At 43.6% G+C, this 13,936-nt stretch overlaps 1 protein-coding gene across 50 annotated transcripts in view; it reads left to right on the top strand.

Moving 5' to 3' along the window:
- The window catches only part of PTPRA (protein tyrosine phosphatase receptor type A), a 165,582-nt gene that overhangs the window by 103,699 nt on the left and 47,947 nt on the right, over positions 1-13,936 (top strand). For all 50 annotated transcript variants that reach the window (XM_065522879.2, XM_015457844.4, XM_074004915.1 and 47 more), the window contains 3 exons: positions 12,041-12,125; positions 13,302-13,375; positions 13,613-13,749. In XM_065522879.2, the coding sequence (XP_065378951.1) occupies positions 12,041-12,125; positions 13,302-13,375; positions 13,613-13,749 (296 nt within the window). The remainder of the gene's footprint in view (positions 1-12,040; positions 12,126-13,301; positions 13,376-13,612; positions 13,750-13,936) is intronic.

Genomic DNA, 13,936 nt, shown 5'->3' with positions numbered 1-13,936 from the left:
GTTCACGCCATTCTCCTGCCTCAGCCTCCGGAGTAGCTGGGACTACAGGCGCCCGCCACCGCGCCCGGCTAGTTTTTTGTATTTTTTAGTAGAGACGGGGTTTCACGGTGTTAGCCAGGATGGTCTCAATCTCCTGACCTCGTGATCCGCCCATCTCGGCCTCCCAAAGTGCTGGGATTACAGGCTTGAGCCACCGCGCCCGGCCATGGATTCTAACAGCTATGATGTATTTTAACAAGTAACAAAATATATCTTACTTTGTCATGTCACCTTGTTAACATTACTTTTTGGTGATATTAGGTCATAATTTCTATGCGGTGAGTTACTTCTGATTTCTAGGCCACAGTTCCCTTTAAACATTCTTTGTGTTGTTTTTCCCCTAGTCTATAAAATGTCAACCCTTTGTGGCTTTATATGGATTTTAAGGATTTTCAGCCCTTTAATGTAAAGTGTCTATGGCCTGAGATGTTGTATCTGTGGTTTAAGCTGGACTGCTGAGTCCCTGGTCACTAAAAAGTAGCTATTTGTCTGCAGAAGTGTGGCACATTTTGCCTAGAATGACAGTAAGGCTGCTATCAAAGAGCATGAGAGAAAGAGAAAGAGATCATGTAACATTCTAAGAAGTGATTATTACATTTGAGTTTTAAAAATGTTACTGTTTGAAGCAGTATTTTTATCATAATTTTCTGTTTTATCAAATCAGACTTGAGTTTTTGTCTGATTCCATTATTTAACCATACACTATTTTCCCTGTGTAATTAAGTAGTGGAACACTGGAAGGCATATGAAGTCCCACTAAGTAGGGAGCATTTGAGTCAGAAAAGTGGGTACTCTGATCTTTTATGTGATGTCCATCTGCCATTGTATTTGGTAAGGAATAGTGAGGTGTTACCATACTGTGTATAGATTTCCCTCACTTTTCCAGATCTCACTTTCCTAAACTTGGGAACTAAACATTGGATGAATACAGTGTCTTTGCTATTCAGATTCACTTGCCAGATTCTATCAAATGTAGACTTAAATAGGTTTTATTGTGGTAGATATTTATATGCTCCCTAAAACTGCTCTTTTAACCAGCCTTACAATAAAGTCAGAAGTCAAAGTGGTAGACTTCCAGATGAAACATAAGATCCGTTGACTCCTTCCTCTATTTAGTATATATTTTCATAATATTCAGCCTTTTCTTGCCCCAGATATCATACCTATTTTACCTACCTAATATTTAAGTAGTTTCCATGTTGTGATTAAAAAAATAAAATTACCTTAATTACCTAGGTTATTGCTAATTGTGGCATATGTAAAGACTATTAATGTAGTAAATCTCCTTTCTTAAGTCAAAAAATAATTTTGTATGATTCCAGTCAGTTGACTGAAAATGCATCGGTATTCTCAGCAGTCTCTGAAGTCCCAAAATCTAATGACAATTTTACCAGAACAGATCTTTAGAAGTATTGCTATAAATTTGGATATCACATTCTAATTTTAAGCCAAATGCTTTTTGATAAATAAGCCAGCTGTTTGGAAATATTTGTGTTATAATGGGTTTGATAAGTGGTTATGTCTTATGCAGATTAATTAGGGGCTACATGTTTCTATGCACTGGTCTTTGGGGTGCTTTTGAACAGTAGGGTCTGATGTTTTAATTGTCAAAACAAAAAGAAATGAGAGGGAGGGCAACTTTTCTTCCTCTTCTGAAGTCCAGAAAACTGGTTATTTTCTCATGCATATTATTTTTAAAATGTATTCCAGCCAGGTGCAGTGGCTCACGCCTGTAATCCCAGCACTTTGGGAGGCCGAGGTGGGTGGGTAGATCACAAGGTCAGGAGTTAAAGACCAGCCTGACCAGTATGGTGAAACTCCGTCTCTACTAAAAATACAAAAATTAGCCGGACATGGTGGCATGCACCTGTAATCCCAGCTACCTGGGAGGCTGAGGCAGGAGAATTGCTTGAACCTGGGAGGCGGAGGTTGCAGTGAGCCAAGATTGCGCCACTGCACTCCAGCCTGGGTGACAGAGCAAGACTCCGTCTCAAAAAAAAAAAAAATTTCAGCATCTTAATATTTGTAAAGAAGTAGTCCTCGAGCTACTACTTAAGTCTAGAAAGAGTTGACATTCTTGTTTTAAGAGTGTTAGGGCAGTTTGGGAGGCTGAGGCAGGTGGATTGTTTGAGCCCAGGAATTCCAGACCAGCCTGAGCAATATGGGGAAACCTTGTCTCTACTGAAAATACAAAAATTAGCCAGGCATGGTGGTATGTACCTGTAGTCCCAGCCACTTGGGACGCTGAGGTGGGAGGATCACCTGAGCCCAGGAAATGAAGGTTGCAGTGAGCCAAGATTGCGTGACTGTACTCTAGCCTGGGCAACAGAGTGAGACTCTGTCTCAAAAGAAAAAAAAAGGGTGGGGATTATCATAGTGCCATTATTATTATGAGTTTATGATGGCTTTCTCTAAGTACCTTTTACATTCAGTGCCTTTTAGGCATCAAGGATTCCAGAAAAAAAAATATATTTAAAAAATATATATATATATGCATATGCTTCCCTGTCTCAGGGAGGAAATACGTGAACATCAGGAACCGAAGGCTATTCAGTTACATGCCATTGGATATATCACACAAAGTGCTGAGGGAACTCAGAAGACTCATTATATCTGGGGAGTGGAAAGGAGGCACAGAGATGAGCTTTGGGGAATTTAGATTAAAATAGCAAATGGGGAAAATGAAGACACACCAGACAGGGCACAAGCAAAGAGACATGAAAGAGCAAAGTCATATGTTTGAGCATCTGTGTGCAGTTGACATGTGTGAGGTGTGGGGAGTGGTCGGAGGTGGCCTCAACAGAATGGGTGTGGTGGTCCACTGAGTTCAGGAGTTGGAGCATCTCCTGAAGATGATGGTGAGTAAGGAAGTCACATAGTCAGATGTTGGTTTTAGAAAGATATTCCAGAGGACTTAGGAGAGAGAGATGGACAAGAGAACTTTAGGTTTCTGAATAATTTGGCTCAAAACAACAGTGATTGGGCTCAGCCCAGTTGTTAGATTCTAGAGGCAATCCAATGAATATTGCTGTTTTTAGAGCCAATAGGAAACATTTAAAACATTACAACCTTGCCTTTGAGATCTGATAAAATACTTGTACCAAAAAGTGTGGCAATAGGTAAATGGGCCATAGGAACTGGGGTTATAAGACTATGGCTATTCCTTCACTGACTAGTTCGTAGTTGACCAGCATGTGTCTGAAGTCGTTAAGTCACTTACCTGTTTACTTGTGAGCCCTTCAATTAATATGGCCCTTTGTTTTCTTGGAAAGAAGTTATAGCAAGTAGGTATCTGTTGTCCCGGAACACCATTTTAGTGTTTTTTCATTTTATGCTTGTTCCCTGGCCTGAATCTAGAAAGTAAAACTTTGCTAGAATGAAGTTGGGGTTGAAACAATTTCGGTTGGTAACCATACTGTCTCTATCTCATCTACTCAGCTCTGCCTTTGTAATGTAAAAACAGCCATAGGCTGGGCGTGGTGGCTCAAGCCTGTAATCCCAGCACTTTGGGAGGCTGAGTCGGGCGGATCACGAGGTCAGGAAATCGAGACCATCCTGGCTAACATGGTGAAACCCCATCTCTACTAAAAAATACAAAAAACTAGCCGGGCGAGGTGGCGGGTACCTGTAGTCCCAGCTACTCGGGAGGCTGAGGCAGGAGAATGGTGTAAACCCGGGAGGCGGAGCTTGCAGTGAGCTGAGATCCGGGCACTGCACTCCAGCCCGGGCGACAGAGAGAGACTCCGTCTCAAAAAAAAAAAAAAAACAGCCATAGATGGTATGTAAATGAATGAACATGGCCATGTTCCAATAGCATTTTATTTACAAAAACAGGCAGCGGGCTAAATTTGGGCTACAGTTTGTCAACCCCTGTTCTAGACAAAGAACTGCCTGAGCGTAGGAAGCTGAACTGAGGTTCTCTACTAGTGTGTGAACTTGCAGATGCCAAAGCCAATCTCTTCCCTTCATGTCAGACACTTTGCAAATGTTACCTGTTTTAAATCTCCCATTTCCTCTAAAAGGTGGAGGGTGCTATTCTACCATTTCATACATCATTCTAAGAGATTATCACACTACTAGTAAGTTAGGGTAGTAGGAATTTGAACTTCAGGTCTGTCGCACCCTAAAACCCCGTGCCCTGGAAATGATTTTCTAAGGCTGGCCTGTGGTTCGTTGGTTGATTTCAACCCAGAACTTAAGAATGTTTTAAGAATACATCTAGATGTAAGGATTTTTTTGTCAGTATTACTCCACAAACTGGATTATTTATTTTGACCTGATAACTCAGGAACTTTCTTGTATTATTTCTCTCCCTTCTTACTGGTTTCTTCTTTGGACTCTCCTGTTGCACAGGTATTGGATCTCCTGGACCTATCCAGCTCCTTTCTTTTCTGTGCTGTCATATTTTTCATCTTTTATTGCTCTGTGTTCTGGGAGCTTCCAGGACAGTTGCTCTTTCATACAACTAATTTGGTTTTCAGTTATATCAGTTCTCCTATTTAGCCTTTCTTTTTTTAGAGGCAGGGCTGGGGCAGACTCGTGCTCTGTTGCCCAGGCTGAACTGCAGTGGCCTGTCACAGCTCACTGCAACCTTGACCTCTGGGACTCCAGCAATCCTCCAGCCTCAGCCTCCCAGGTAGCTGGGACTATAGGCATACGCCACCATGTTCAGCTAATCAGATGTTTGTTTGTTTGTTTGGTAGAGACAGACTCTACCAGAGTCTCGCTAAGTTGCCCAGGCTGGTCTCAAACTTCTGGCCTCAAGCAATCCTCCCACCCTGGCCTCCCAAAGTGTTGGGTTTACAGGCATGAGCCGCCATGCCTGACCTTGTTCAGCCTTTCTATCTAGATTTTTTTCTTCCTAATCATGTTGGCATTTTGTTTGTTTGTTTTTGTTTTTGTTTTGTTTTAAGACGAGTTTCGCTCTTGTTACCCAAGCTGGTGTGCAATGGCGCGATCTCGGCTCACCGCAACCTCCGCCTCCTGGGTTCAAGTGATTCTCCTGCCTTAGTCGCCCGAGTTGCTGGGATTACAAGCATGCGCCACCACGCCTGACTAATTTTGTATTTTTAGTAGAGATGGGTTTTCTCCATGTTGATTGGGCTGGTCTCAAACTCCTGACCTGTTGATCTGCCCACTTCAGCCTCCCAAAGTGCTGGGATTACAGGGTGAGCCACCGCGTCCAGCCAGTTTTTAAGAACTCTTTCTTACTACTCAGATTACTCCTTTTTAAATAGTGGCCTTTAAAAAATATCAGTGTAGGCTGGGCACAGTGGCTCAAGCCTATAATCCCAGCATTTTGGGAGGCTGAGGCAGGCTGATCACCTGAAGTCAGGAGTTCAAGACCAGGCTGGCCAACATAGTGAAACCCTGTCTCTACTGAAAATACAAAACTTAGCCAGGCATGGTGGCATGCGCCTGCAGTCCCACCTACTAGGGAGGCTAAGGTGGGAGGATCGCTTGAACCAGGAGGCCGTTGCAGTGAACCGAGATCACGCCACTGCACTTCAGCCTGGGTGACGGAGTGAGACTCCATCTCGAGAAAAAAAAAAAAAGGCAATGTAGCAGTGGCTCACACCTGTAATCGTAGCATTTTGGGAGGCCAAGGCAAGAGGATCACTTGAGACCAAGAGTTCAAGACTAGCCTGGGCAACAAGACCCCCCCATCTCTACAAAAAATGTAAGAAAAAAAATTTTTTTAAATCAATATGGCATCCTGTTGCACAAATTGCAGTATATTTTAAAAGGTTTATTCTATTTCTGTTGTCACCTCCATTTCCCAGGGTTACCATTGCTCTATTTGAGCTATGCCCTGGACCATTGAGTGGCCTAGACTGTGCTCACAATAGGTGTCCCTTCATCCCTTCAGAAGACAAACAGGGACATATATCCTAAACCAGGGAGGGGTTCAGTGATGGCTCAGGAAAATCGGGACAGGGTGCAGTTATCCTCTAGGCGAGCTGCCGTTTTCTTTTTCCTTTCCTCTCTTGTGGTTGCCTAGAGTTGGCTTGGGCACTACTATGGTTTTTTTCTGTCTTCAGTCCCCAGGAAACTTTCTGTGGACCCAATATACTTAACAATCACATACAGTGTAGACCTGCTCTGGTGCCAATTCTAACCAAACCAAAAAAAAGCATTTATCAGACACTCAGGGAAATTCAAGCAGTATCTGAATAATATTAGATGATACTAAGGAATTAGTGTTACTTTTTAAATTGGATAACAGTATTATGTTTATGTTAAGAATCTTTATCTCTTAGTGATACATTCCTAAGTAATTGCATTTGAAATGATAGGTCTCAGATTTGCTTTAAAAGAATTCAGTTAGAATGGGGTGGGTATAGACCAATGGTTCCTTACTGGGGGCTGTTTCCCCCACAAAGGCATTTAGCAATGGTTGGAGATACTTTTGGTCATCGAAATTGGGAGTTTGCTACTGACATCTAATAATTAGAGGCCAGGGATATTAAATGTCCTACAGTGCACACGACAGACCCACATAACAGAGAATTATCTAACCCAAAATGTCATCAGTGTAACATTGAGAAAATATATATGCAGCATATATTTTGTAAAAAAGAAGCCCTTACCAATCTCTGTGACAAACTCTCTACTCTGTGTAGAGCACTGTTTTTCCAGCTGAGTCTAGATGGGAAGCCCCACTTGTCATTTGGGCTGTGGGCGTACTGGTGCTGGGTTGGCAGACCTTTGCTTAAGTACCATCCTGGTACCTCAAGGTCCACTTTCAACCCCAGTCCCAGTTCCCTCTGAGCTTGAGGTGTTTCCAGGCCCAAACTGGTAGAACTAGGACTTAGTTTTCAGCTGGAGGCTCTTTGGCTCTGTTTGATCTCTTGGGCAGTTGAGTCTCATCTCTTTTGTCTTCCAGAAATATCTCAAAGTTTCTGATCTACATATGCCACCTTTTGCTGCCTTTCAGATATGCTGTTGATTCATTAGTATTTTTATATTTCTTCTACCATGTCAGTGTGCTTTGGGGGAAGATGAAGAAGTAAATGTAGATTTAGTCCAGTGTCTTAAGCCAAATGTGCCTAATTAGTTTATTTATTTATTTTTTTTTTTTTTGAGACGGAGTCTCGCTCCTTCACCCAGGCTGGAGTGCAGTGGCACGATCTCAGCTCACTGCAAGCTCCGCCTCCCAGGTACAAGCGATTCTCCTGCCTCAGCCTTCTGAGTAGCTGGGACTACAGGTGTGTGCCACTGCACCCGGCTAATTTTGTATTTTCAGTAGAGGTGGGGTTTCGCCATATTGGCTAGGCTGGTCTTGAACTCCCGACCTTGTGATCCGCCTGCCTCGGCTTCCCAAAGTGCTGGAATGTGCCTAATTACTTTATTATAATACCTGATATACTGCCCCCTGTAGTTAGAATTTAACAAAGACGTATTTAGTGATAAATTACTATTTCTTTTTGTTCTTTGGCTCAATGTAATACATTGTTTGTTTTGTGCCTGTTATGTGTGAGACCCTATGCTAGGCTTTAGGTGTACAGTGAGAATGAAGCAGACATGTAATTCTTGCTCTTGTGGAATTTATGCTATAAAGGAGGGATATTGATTAATCAACAACAGTCATATAATTACAAAGTGTGAGAGGTATTATCAAGGAAAATAATAAGGTCCTTGCCTTACAAAAATAGTATAAGAAATAAAAGCCTTTTTTTTTTTTTTTTTTTTTTTTTGAGACTGAGTCTTGCTCTGTCGCCCAGGATGGAGTGCAGTGCTGCAATCTCGACTTACTACAACCTCCGCCCCCCAGGTTCAAGCAGTTCTCCTGCCTCAGCCTCCTAAGTAGCTGAGATTACAGGCATGTGCCACCACACCTGGCTAATTTTTTTTGTAATTTTTTTTTTTTGAGACGGAGTCTTGCTCTGTCATCCAGGCTGGAGTGCAGTGGCCGGATCTCAGCTCACTGCAAGCTCCGCCTCCTGGGTTTACACCATTCTCCTGCCTCAGCCTCCCGAGTAGCTGGGACTACAGGCACCCGCCACCTCGCCCGGCTAGTTTTTTGTATTTTTTAGTAGAGACGGGGTTTCACCGTGTTAGCCAGGATGGTCTCGATCTCCTGACCTCGTGATCCACCCGTCTCAGCCTCCCAAAGTGCTGGAATTACAGGCTTGAGCCACCGCGCCCGGCTTTTTTTTGTATTTTTAATAGAGATGGAGTTTCACCATGTTGGCCAAGCTGGTCTCGAACTCTTGACCTGATCTGCCCACCTCAGCCTCCCAAAGTGCTGGGATTGCAGGCATGAGCCACCGTGCCCAGCCATAACAGCTAAAATTAAGTACATACTGTGTGCTAGTTACTGTGCCAACCACTTTACATGAATGGTCTAATTTAATATGCAGAATAACTTATTTCAGAAATGAGGAAACTGAAACTTATGATCCTAATTTAGTATTAGGAAGTCAGAGAAGACCTGTGTGGGAAAAGTGACACACAGAGAACCAGACAAGTAGGAGATAGCCAGGCAAAGAACAGAGGGAGGCTGTGTAAAGCAGAAGGAATAACATGTTCAAAGGCCTGAGGATGGATGAATGAAAGAAAGCGTGGAAGGACAACCAGTGGCTGAAATTGAGTGAGCAAGGAAAGAGTGCAAGAGGTAGGGCAAGTAGGGGCTGGATCAAGGGGGTTGTTAGAGTCCAGGATAAAGAGACTAGATTTCGTTCTAAGGCATGAGAAACTGTTGGAGGGTTTTACCTAAGATTGGTATACACCCTAAGTTGCTTTCCTAGAGATCCCTCTGCTTTGCGGAGAATAGATTGGCAGGGGCAGAGGCTTACTGTGATCCAGGTGAGAGAGGATGGAGGTTGGGACTACACTGGTGGCAATAAAAAAAAAAATGCAAAAAAAAAAAAAAGGCAGATTTGAAGTTTTAGATATAACTCTAAAATATATTACTTGCAGCTGTGCTAGATATAGAAGATAAGTGTGAGGAAGAAATCAAGGGGGTTTCCACATTTCTTTCTTGAGCAACAGGGTGGATTAGAGTACTAGCTACTGAATGGTGAGGGAAAGGTTTTAAACACAGAAAGCTTGTGTTGCCTATGAAATTTGAAGTGGAGGTGGAAAATAGGCAGTCGAGAATCTGGAACTCAGAAAAGAGGTCTGACCAAACAAAGCAACTGTGGGAATTGCTAGCATGGCATTTGTATTTATAGTCATCTCTCTGATCAGATTAACTAGATAGAGAGAAAAGTACCAGGGACAGAGCCCTGAGGAATTCCCACATTTAGAGATCTGGTGTTGGAAGAGGAACAGATAGTGAGGGAAACTGAGATGGAGCAGACAAGAGATAGAAGGAAAATCAGAGGAGTGCTTCGTTGTGGAAAGCTAAGAGAGGAAAGTGCTTCAGAGAGGAAGGAGTGATCAGCCAGTCCAAATGCTCATTTTAAGATGAGAGCCACATACCACAGTATGTTTGAAACTTACCATTAACAAAGAAGCATTGTGTAATATCTTCCATCTCTCTAAAAACAAACAAAAAAAAACCCATCTGTCCACCTCATATCTCCCTTCCACTGTATCCCTTAATGTTAAAAGTCCCCCCGAAAGGACCCGGTGTCTCACTTTGTCCTTTTTCTATCTTTATTTCACTCCTTTTAGGCTTTCTCACCCATATTCAACTGAAGACACTCTTGGAAAGGTCACCAGTAGCCACCGTCTTGTCAAATCTGGTTTCACTTCTCTGTCTCATCCTTCTTAAGTCTGTAGGCAATATTTGATTGAATTGATTGCTCCCTCCTTGAAAATCTCTGCTCTTGGCTTCTATGACACTGCATTCTTAGATTAACCTCTCACCTCATGGCTGTTGCTTATGGGTCAGTTTAGCTTTTAAGAGAATGTAAATCCAGTTATATATCTCCTCTGTTCAAAGCCCTCCAATGGCATAGTGTTTCTCATCACACTCAGAATTAAATCCACAATCATTGCAATGGACTCCCAAGTCCTAAGTCTGCTGGCTTTTGCCCACCTCTCTGGCATCTTATATTGAACTGGCCTTTGTGCTATTTCTTAAACCTGCCAAACTCCTAAGAGCTACTATGCTTGCTGTTCCCTATGTCTAGAAAGCTCTTCATCCAGATCTTTGCATGGTTCTCTTCACGTTATTTAGAGCTCTGCTCATATATTACTTCCTCAGAGAGGCCTTCCCAGACCACTCATCACTGCTCCCCAACCTGTCACTTTCTCTCTCCCCACCCTGCTTTTTATTCCTCATAGCACTTGTCTCTGTCTAAAATTAAGTATTGACTTGTTTATAAACAGTGTCCTCCTTCCTCCCCACAGAATGTAAGCTTTCTATCACTTGTCTGCTTGAACACTTCTCTGCTCCTAGTTTCTCAAACAATGGCATGAAATTGCTGGCCACAAATATTTGAATGAATGCTGCTAAAAGGTTGAATCAGATGAGGATGGGAATGTTCCTGTTGGATTTGGCAATATGACATTTGTTGGTATTCTGACTGAGCAGTTTAAACAGAGCACTGAGGGTGGGAGTCAGAGCAAATAGATTAAGGAGAACCTGGAGGTAAGGAGTTAGACAAGACGAATTAGACAGCTGTGTGGAAAGTCAGCTGAGAAGAGAGACGCAAGCAAGGCTGGTGGTGGCTGGAGGAGGGTAAATGAGGTCAAGAAGACAAGTCTTTGAGGTGACAGCAGTGGATGTAATCCAGAGCACACATGACAGGATGGGAGGGACTTGTCTTCCCTTTTAGCAGGTAGGAAAATGGTGAAGATAGTTACCAAGCCACTCTGATGGTATAGTTCATGGAGTGAGGTGGGGGGTGAGAATGGAGGCGGATGAGTCAGTGCCTGGCCAGCTGCATGAGAAGCAAGGCTAGGTATTGGGTGAAAGGGAGCCAGGCCCTGTGAAATGAGGTGGGATTGCCATTCTTCAAGCCAGATGTTGCCATGGTTGGGGTCCTGGCAAAAGGTGACTGAGGGAGCAGCGTGTGGAAAGAGGAAAAAAAAAAGCACCCAGCAGTTTTGTTACATGGTGGCTGAGGATCTAATAATGTCTCCTTGTTTTGTTTTATTTTTATTTGGCTGGTCTTGAATTCCTGGCCTCAAGCAATCCTTCCACCTCAGCCTCCCAAAGTCTGGGATAGGCATGAGCTGCCACACCCAGCTGTCCTTGTTTGTTTGTTTTGAGACACCGTCTTGCTCTGTTGCCCAGGCTGGAGTGCAGTGTCACAGTCCCAGCTCACTGTAACCTCCATCTCCTGGGCTCAAGTGATCCTCCTACCTCAGCCTCCTAAGTAGCTGGGACTATAGGCACACATCACCACACCGGCTATTTTTTTTTTAATTTTTAGTAGAGATGGAGTTTTACCCTGTTGTCCAGGCTGGTCTCGAATACCTTGGCTCAAGCAATCCACCTGCTTTGTCCTCCTAAAATGCTAGGATTATAGGCGTGAGCCATTGTACCCTACCTGTCTCCTTGTTTTAGTTAGGAACAATATTCTCTGCGCCAGGAAACTATTTGGGTTTATGATAGGAAAACCGTCTTTTTGCCTTCCTCTCCCATCTTCCTCTAGATGGAGCCCATTGAGGCTGAGAGAGTGTACAGTGTTGGCCCTGCATACCTAGCTTGCCATCAGAATTGGATGTGTTCATGCCTCCAGATAGTCCAATACTTTTTACGTGCTAAGTACTGTTTTAGGCTCAAAGGATATAGCAGTGAGTAAAACAAACTGTCTGCCTTTAAAGAGCTTTTATTCTAGTGCAGGGAGACAGAGTAAATAAATGTATGATAGTCAGAGATGGGGTGAGCATGTCATCCTGGGCCCCATGCTCTCTCCCCACCTCACCTCAATAGCCCTGGCATGGCAGTGGGAGGTGCATACTCACACTCTTCTCTGTTTCCATTTCCTGGCATCTGCAGGACTGAATGAGCTCTTCCTCTTCAGGGTGTTCCCTTGAATGGCTGACTTAAACCCTCCATTGCACTACACAGTAATGACTTGTTCTGTTCTCTTGATTTCAGATGAGACACCAATTATTGCGGTGATGGTGGCCCTGTCCTCTCTGCTAGTGATCGTGTTTATTATCATAGTTTTGTACATGTTAAGGTGAGCCTACTAACACTTCATGTTCTCTTAGATTCTGTTTCAATACCCCAGTGTCCCAATGAACCCACACAGTCCAGTAGACAGTAGGATATACACAATGAATAGGATAGAGGGGGAATGGCACATGATGGTGCTAAAATTGAAGTTCTACTTAGAAATGATTTAAAAGCTCTATATAGTCTTCCTTAAGTCCTAAACCCTCCCTCTTTCTTCCATCTGTCCAAGCCCAGTTCCCCAACTCCAGTGCAAGCTAAAACCCAGAATGGTAGTTTGGAGGTTGAAGTAAGAAACCACAGTTTGTTATTAGGGACAGGTGTTACAGGATCTTTAGGTCTAGCCCTGTTGAAGGAACCCCTAAAAGGGCCCCAGTAAGATTACATGCTCAACAAAAGCCTACTTTATTTCTAGTTGGGGTTTTGTCCCCAAACCCTTCTGGGACCCCTGGCCCTGGCATGCTGAGCTGAGCCATGTGAGTTGTGAGTTACAGGATCCCTCTTTCTAACCTTCTTTCAGGATCCTCTAGACATTACCACTCAAGCAGAAGCAAGGAAGGGGAATCCAAGGGAGAGAAGAGGGTGGTGCATTTATTCTCTTCCTGCTAAAGCTATTGCCCTGACTAATTGGGTTTAGCCCTGCCTTATCTTTGGCCTAACCTATTCTGTGCTCCCTCTGTTCTTCTGCAGGGATAAAGAGAGGGGAATCGTGTGCCCCCTATAATTTGTTATATGTCTCCATCATTCTGCAGGAGACTTGTGGCCAAAACTGTGTCCACCCAGTCCAAAGCTCTGGGCTTCTCCCTGGGTCTCCCAGGCTACACTGAGGAAATACCAATATTTTTGTTTGATATATATTGTCTGTCTCCCCCAACTGTATTCTATCCACTCACTCTCTCTCCACCTGGTGTGGCTGTGCTCTCCAGTGAGCCACATGAGCCTGAATATACTGTTGGGGTTCCCTGGTTGGGTTCTAGTGTGCCGAGGGTAAACAGGAGTATCCCGAGGTACTTGGTCGCCCCAGCATGCTGCTGCTCAGAGTGTGCATGACCTGTCTCTAAAAAAGCCCGATTATTTTTAAAGGAGATTTAGAAAGGCTGAATTGATGAGCAGGAATACAGAGCTGTGATTTGCCTCTCCCGCCTCTGTGCTTCATTCTTCACTGTGATCATTTTCTCATTAGGTTTAAGAAATACAAGCAAGCTGGGAGCCATTCCAATTCTTTCCGCTTATCCAACGGCCGCACTGAGGATGTGGGTAAGGCATTCCTTAATGTCCTGGGGAACCTTCACAAGGAAGGAAATCAAGAAATTAGGAGTTTCTCCATCCTTTTAAAAGAATAAGACGATAAAAAGAGGAAAAAAGAAGATTTTTGAAGAGAACAGTCCTACTTTTTACAGGCCTGGTCCATGAGGTAGAACCCCCAGTTTAGCCTCCAGAAAAGGGGCTAGGTCCTCAGGGCACCTGACTGACCTTCTCCCTTGTGTACTGCAGAGCCCCAGAGTGTGCCACTTCTGGCCAGATCCCCAAGCACCAACAGGAAGTACCCACCCCTGCCCGTGGACAAGCTGGAAGAGGAAATTAACCGGAGAATGGCAGACGACAATAAGCTCTTCAGGGAGGAATTCAACGTGAGTATTTTGTTGAGACTGGTGTATCAGCAGGGAAGAAGACAGACCTAAGGTCAGACCTTTCAGACCTTTTGAGTCATGAAGTAAAAAATGGGCTTTTAATGTTTAAGAGGTGAGAAATGTTTTACCAAGTTTATCTGACTCCCTGTATGATCATCGATTGGAAATGAAGTAAGATTTGCCTCAC

The sequence above is a fragment of the Macaca fascicularis genome, chromosome 10, assembly GCF_037993035.2.
Source record: "Macaca fascicularis isolate 582-1 chromosome 10, T2T-MFA8v1.1".
NCBI lineage: Eukaryota > Metazoa > Chordata > Mammalia > Primates > Cercopithecidae > Macaca > Macaca fascicularis.
This window is presented reverse-complemented; position numbering and strand designations above follow the sequence as displayed.